Below are 6380 nucleotides of genomic sequence, written 5' to 3'. Positions count from 1 at the left end.
GAAATCGCCAATCGTTGCGTGTACACAGCCCCGCATGCCATCCCTACGACCCCAAACCCACGCAGGGGGATAACCTGGACATGGAGCTGGACCAGGGGAAATAATATTATAATAACAGTAAATAATAATGCAAGACATTTTGCAACATTTAGGATAGGGGGAGAAGAGGGAGGGGGCTGCTGGACACGGGAGGGAGTCACTGCTCGGGACTGCGCGGAGGTTCAAAGCTTCAAGTCGGGAGCGGGGAAACCCGGTGCAAGTCCCCAGCGGAGGGGCTGGGGGGTTGGTGCCGAGGCAGGGGCAGGGCGGCGGCGGCGGGGGCGAGGAGGGAGCCCCCGGGAGCAAACCCCCAGCGCGGGGGCGCGACCGCGGCCGGGCCGGCCCGAGGAGGCTGCTCAGAGGCTGTGGCGGGGGAGCAGCCCGCGGCCCCGGGGCAGAGCCGGGGGCAGAGTCGGCTCGGGCCGGGAATTGGAGCTGCGCTTTACCTTCAGTTCCGCACTGTCCGCCATCTTGCCGCTCGGCGCGCAGGCGCAGTGAACCCGCGAGGCGGGGCCGGGGGCGGGGCCTCCGCGCGCTGCGTTTGAATCGCGGCGCCATCTTGCCCCCCCCGCGGGCGGGCGGGGCTTTCCCGGGGCTGTGAGCACACGCGAGTGCCAGTGCGTACACCCTACACCCCCCCCGCCCAGTGTGCACCCCTCAAGTGCCCGTGCGCACACGTCCTCCACACAAGTGCCCGTGTGTACACCCCACACAAGTGCACACACCTCCCCACAGCCAATGCACGCCCCCCACGTGCCAGTGCACGCCCCCAGTGTGCACACACTCCCACACACCTCCCCATATCAGTGCACACCCTAAGTGCCAATGCATACACCCCCCACACATACCCCTCCCCATCCAGTTTACACCCCCCACAAGTGCCAGTGCACCTACACAGCCCCCACATACCTCCCCATCCAGTGTGCACACCCTCTCACATCCAGTACACACACCCCCACACAAGTGCAAATGCATACACCCCCCACGCCCAGTGTACACACTCTCCCACTGTGTTCGCCCCCCACAAGTGACAGTGTGCACACACACGACAAGCAGAGGTACACACACACACACGCCTCCTCTTTTCCAAAAGAAATGCCATCCCGTCCCACCCGGGCTTGGGCCAAGCGCTTCTCTGTGCCTGCAGGCTCTACCCCGTCCGCACGGCATCAGGGGACCCCCCAAAACATGCACCTACCTATCCACCCACCCATCACAGGGGGCACCCCTGCAAACCCGACCTGCAAGAGACTGGCATGCCAGGGCTGGATGGCGGGGAAGCTGCAACTTGTGCCACAAATCCCCACTCTTTTACCCTGCCACTAGCTAGCAATCCCCAACACCCCACCATCAGCACCCCGAGCCATGAAGTCACCTTCATGAAAGCTTGTGCTCAACCCATCATCTTCGAGAGAGATAATCGTATTTAGTTGCACAAGAAGGTGCGCCTCTACCCTCAATTCCTGGGGAAAGAGAGGCCTTTTTCGTTGGGAGATCCCTGTTGCAATGCGAGGGCTCTTGAGGTACTCTTCCCACAGCCATGGCTGAAGAAAGAAGGAAAGAGGTGTGCATGCATGCATAATTTTGCACATCAAACACAGCGGTCTAGCCCAGCAACCCCGTGATAAACTGAAGATGCTGGCTTTCTAACAAGATGTCCCACTGCATGCACACACCTGTGTCCATGCAAGGCTTTTATCTAGTGCTTGAGACTGTAAAAAAAGTGTTAACTCCTAACATTTAAAAAGCTTATGAGGTGGGGAAGGTCCTAAAGAGTTTGTGTGGCAAGAGCTAGCAGCTTTTTGGAAATAAAACCCCAAAAAGCATCTCCTTTCTGGTTCCTGGAGGCTGGGTGGGCGAGCAGGACTGCCAAGCGCCCCTAGCCACAGCGCTCATCTAGCAGGGGGCTCAGCCTGTGTCATGAAAACTGCAGCACCAGTAGGCAGACTACCAGCACAGGTGCCCTCCCACAGAAGTTGTAAAGGAGTTGGCATACGTATGCTCTGCTCCGACACAGGGGGGGGAAGATACGCAAGCTTTTTTCTGCACTGAAGTATTACTAAAAGAAACAAAAACCACCCCGATTTTTGTAGCACGTACAAGACAAACGACTATTTTTCTTTCCTCCTCTCCAAAGACAAGACGAACAAGGGATGCCTTAGCATCTATTGTGAGGCTGAAGGGACCGCTGCATTTGGATGGTTGCGTCTGATCTTCCTTTTGGTAAGAGAAAGGATAACGGCTGGAGTCAGAAAGATCCTGAGTTTTCCATGCCACTTGTATATGAAAGTTGGGATCTTCTAGCAGCCTTAGTAAACCTCCTGTTAACTTAAAATACCAGAATTTAGGTTGTGCATGCAACCTCCGCTTAGTTCCCTTATGCCTGTGCTTTATGATATTAATTACATACATGACAGATGATTATTCCCAAATGGCCCCCGCCTCATCCAGTGCATAGGATGAGCAGCTATCATAGAACAGAAGGGGAAACCTGTTAGATATTTTGTCTTTATAATCCAGTAAATTCACAGAACCATAGAAGAGGGGGAGTGTAGGTGGACTAAGCCTCAGGAGGTTATTTAGTCCGTCCCCTGCCCAAGACAGAATCATCCCTGGCTAAACTATATTACACAAGTATCCACCTGGCCTATTCCAAACAGAACTGGGGGGAAAAAAATTACTTTCTTGCACAGCTACTAGGCAGTGCTCCAAAACATCAAGAAGACCCTATGCTTGCTACAGGTGAAGCAGGGAGATGAGGGTACCATTTGTGTCCTGCCACTGCATGAGCACTAGCTATTTATTAAAATACAAGTCAAGAGATCTAAGAGAACCATGCTGAGAAAGAAACTCCCCCCTCCACAGAGTCCATGCCAGCCTGACTGTGGGGTAAAATCCCTTCCTGATCCCAAATCCGATCAGTCCGACACTGAGCAAAGCAGCCCTTTAGCCAGGGGCCGCTGGAGCAACATCTGCACACCCAGCCTCGGCTGAAGCCGACACTCACCGCTTCCGAGGAAGGTGAAGAACAAAAAGAAGAAAAACCCTGACACCTGCAGCAGCCAGAGGGGGGGGAAATTCCTTCCTGGACCCTGGGCAACCAACAAAGCCCAGAAGCATGGGAAAACCAAACATCCTCCGCTGGACGGCAGTCTGGGAACTACAAACACCACTCCATACCTGCCTGCAGAATTTTACTCGACACGTTCAGAGCCTCTGTGGTGTATCCAATACAAAAATTTGTTTCTTCAAGAGCTTTTTTAGGAAACTGTTCATCATGTGCCTCCTCAAACACTCAAGGGTTTGCCTCTATAGAAAAAGGTTTTCTCCATTTTGAGAAAACCTAAGACAAGCCTGCTTGCTTGAGACCACACCAGGAATCTGTGACAGGAGCAAGATTACTTGAAATTTTCTGAATCCCATCCTGTATTACCCTTTTGACCTGACGAGCAAGCCAAAAATTGAGGATTGAGCTGGTACTTTCCAGTAGGAGATAGTAATAGAGTAGGATACGCATTATTCACTGGGCTGGGTTCCTAACCCTCCATGAAAAGATGATGGCTTGTAAAGTAACCAAGTGCATACAAACCCTTGAGGTGCTCCAGCTGTTTGCTACAGCTTTTGTTTCAAGAGACAGTTTTTCCTACCTGCTGTAGGAGGCTGCTGATGAGCTCCAACTGAGTGGACAGGCGGCACCAATGACATAAAAGGCATTGCAACCAGCTAAGCTGCATGCCCTTAAATTAGCAACCTGCTTCAGATAATGTGGGTTGCCAGCTACCTTAGATATTTCCAAAAAAAAATCTGAATGCTACTGTAGCAAAGTATTTGTTTGATATAATCCTGTTTTGGTTTAAAAAAAAAACAAACAAACCAAATATACATATAAATAAATCATTTTTTAAAAAGTGAGGAGGAAATGGGGGGGGGGGGTTGCTCACATTCCCAAGGCTCTTCCTAGCCAGCACTTTACCTAAAATCTCTCAGCTTTTTCTCAACATCATGCTGTCAGAGATCTCTCGCTGCAGGGCTTCTCTACCCCTTTTCTCAGAGTTCCTGTGGTTTTTCTGTTTCTTCTCTCTCTCACCCACAGAGGCACAGATGCAGCTAAAGTCAAGTTCCCTCCTTACAGTTACATTCAGCCCACAGTACAGCCCCTCAGCCCACATAGTTCAGTCTTGCAGCACTGCCTTACATGTGGCTTCTGTTTTGGGTGGGGGCTTATATTGTTTCAGCTATGTATAAACAAAGGGGTATTTAATTGTTCCCTTATTTAGGGAATGGAAAGCAGCTGTTACACCCACCAGCTTCAATTAAGTTTCTCTCAGCCCCCAACCTAACACAACTGTTAATTTCTCCAGCCCTCATTGCCTTCCTGCAGAGACGCTGAGCATCTATGAGCCTGGCTAACATCAGTTGCAATTCTGTGTGTGCTCAGTGTTTCTGTGTGTTATATCTGTCACCCCAAAACAAGTAACAATTAGGGCAGGTCTACCCTGCAAGTGCAGGTGGAATTGCAGCATAGGGAGGTATAACTCATGTAGCTCCGGTGACAACAGCATTGAAAATGGCAAGCCAAGCTTCAACATGAGCTACCAGGGTCCTGGGCACAGCCACAGTACAGCCTTTACTGATGCTGGGCTGCAGAGGTCTGAAAATACAGCAACCCGCTGCTCACTGCAATGCAGACATACCTTCAATAACCATCTTCCAAGGTTTTGAGTTACTTCAAGGGGAAAGACTTTGACAAGGGGAAAGAACCGAGTCCTCTTACACGGTAGTCTCAAGACCATCCTTCTTCCTTCTGCAGAGCTTACGACTATGCATCTTCCAGTTTCTAGAGCAAGGGGTGCAGAGAGATACTACAAACAAAGTTGAATAACTCCCTGAGCCCTCTGACAAAAATAGCATGTGACCATGTAATTAAAAACCATCATAAACGCATCATGCATCTGCCTCCAGGGATAGGCAACTTGAATTCTAATCCTTACATTTTTAAATCTAAGCAACACTTTCAATTAGGTTTCTTTAAAAGTCAATTTTCTGGGTTGTTTTAGGAAGGTAAGAAACTTTCCATTTCTGCACCAGTAGCTCAAGGTAGTTAAAATATACCCAAGGGACCATCTGATTACTCCCCCAAATACTTGTTCCAGGGCTAAACGCTTCCATAGTTTTCAGTGTAGAATGACTGAACAAATGCTGGAACAAATGCTTCCAGAGCAAGCAGACTGGCCTTTAAATAAGTTCATTACTTCAAATTAAATAGCAACTCACTTCACGATAAATAAGAAAACAAGTATAGACAAGACTTCAGCCACAGGAGATGACGACACTGCTCAGCAGTCTGGAAGGAGCTATACTTTGTTGTACCTTTCTTCTATAAAACTACTTCTCTAAAGCAATAAAGTTTCACAATAATTTTCCAGCAAGCATGCACTAGGTAATACAGAAAAAAATAAAGCCTCCAATACATTTAGAGTCTTCTTTTTTTTAAGTGGAAATTACCAGTGTTTGATCTTACTATTCGCTTACACTCCCCTATGATTTAAACATTAATTACATTGTATATGTTGTTATTTATATGTTATAGTAAAAATAAAAATACTTTATTATACATTTATTTATTAGCAGACTAGTATGTGTGTGTGTGTGTATATATATAACAGCATCACTTACCGAATACAGCATGCACCAATAAAGTAGCAGTCACCACCAGTTCCCTGGAAAAAACAAAACAGAAGAGATGTTCCTACAACAAATAAACTTGAGACAATCCTGTCAACCAAGCCAGTTAGGAGTATGTTAGCTGAGTGATATGCGATAGGAATGGTATCTAATCTATTTGTTTCCTAAAGATTTTGCCATGCCCGGTATCAACATGTTAATGCAAATCTTCGTTTCTTCAGGGACTCACCATACAGCAAACAATATTTGTATTGCCTAACAACTTCACTTCTTACCGAACTTATTAGGGCATAAGCATGTGCTTAAAAGTGCTTAAGTGCTAAATCAAAACCTGATGCCAGCAAACCTAACATGCAACTATAGCCTGCCTAATTATCCCCTGCTTTTAACAGTGTTGTGTGGTTTGTATGGAGAGCTTCCTCAATTACAGAAAAGGCAGGAAGCAAACTAAACGAGAGCATAAAAAAAGTTCAGATCCTAAACACTGGATCTTTCTGAATACGGTATATGCAGGAGAACTCTGACCTATACATATTTGTCTGTTAATACCTCGCCAATAAAAAGGGAATAAGCCAGAAAGTCCTCAAACCTCTACAAGCCAAAGCAAAACAATCAGCAAAGATTTTGCTACAAAATACTTCATTCCAGGGCCAAGA

At 47.8% G+C, this 6380-nt stretch overlaps 1 protein-coding gene across 2 annotated transcripts in view; it reads right to left on the bottom strand.

Annotated features, from left to right (window-relative positions):
* PIAS1 (protein inhibitor of activated STAT 1) overlaps positions 1-5760 on the bottom strand; it is an 88037-nt gene extending 82277 nt beyond the window's left edge. Inside the window, exon 1 of one of the 2 annotated variants that reach the window (XM_019533865.1) lies at positions 5716-5760. In XM_019533865.1, the coding sequence (XP_019389410.1) occupies positions 5716-5727 (12 nt within the window). In that variant the 5' untranslated portion in view covers positions 5728-5760. Of the gene's footprint in view, positions 1-485; positions 540-5715 lie in introns of those variants that run through there. The other variant, XM_019533864.1, reaches the window with a different exon arrangement.
* Positions 5761-6380: the final 620 nt, after the last annotated feature.

Source organism: Crocodylus porosus, unplaced genomic scaffold (assembly GCF_001723895.1).
Source record: "Crocodylus porosus isolate Cpor-Errol unplaced genomic scaffold, CroPor_comp1, whole genome shotgun sequence".
NCBI lineage: Eukaryota > Metazoa > Chordata > Crocodylia > Crocodylidae > Crocodylus > Crocodylus porosus.
This window is presented reverse-complemented; position numbering and strand designations above follow the sequence as displayed.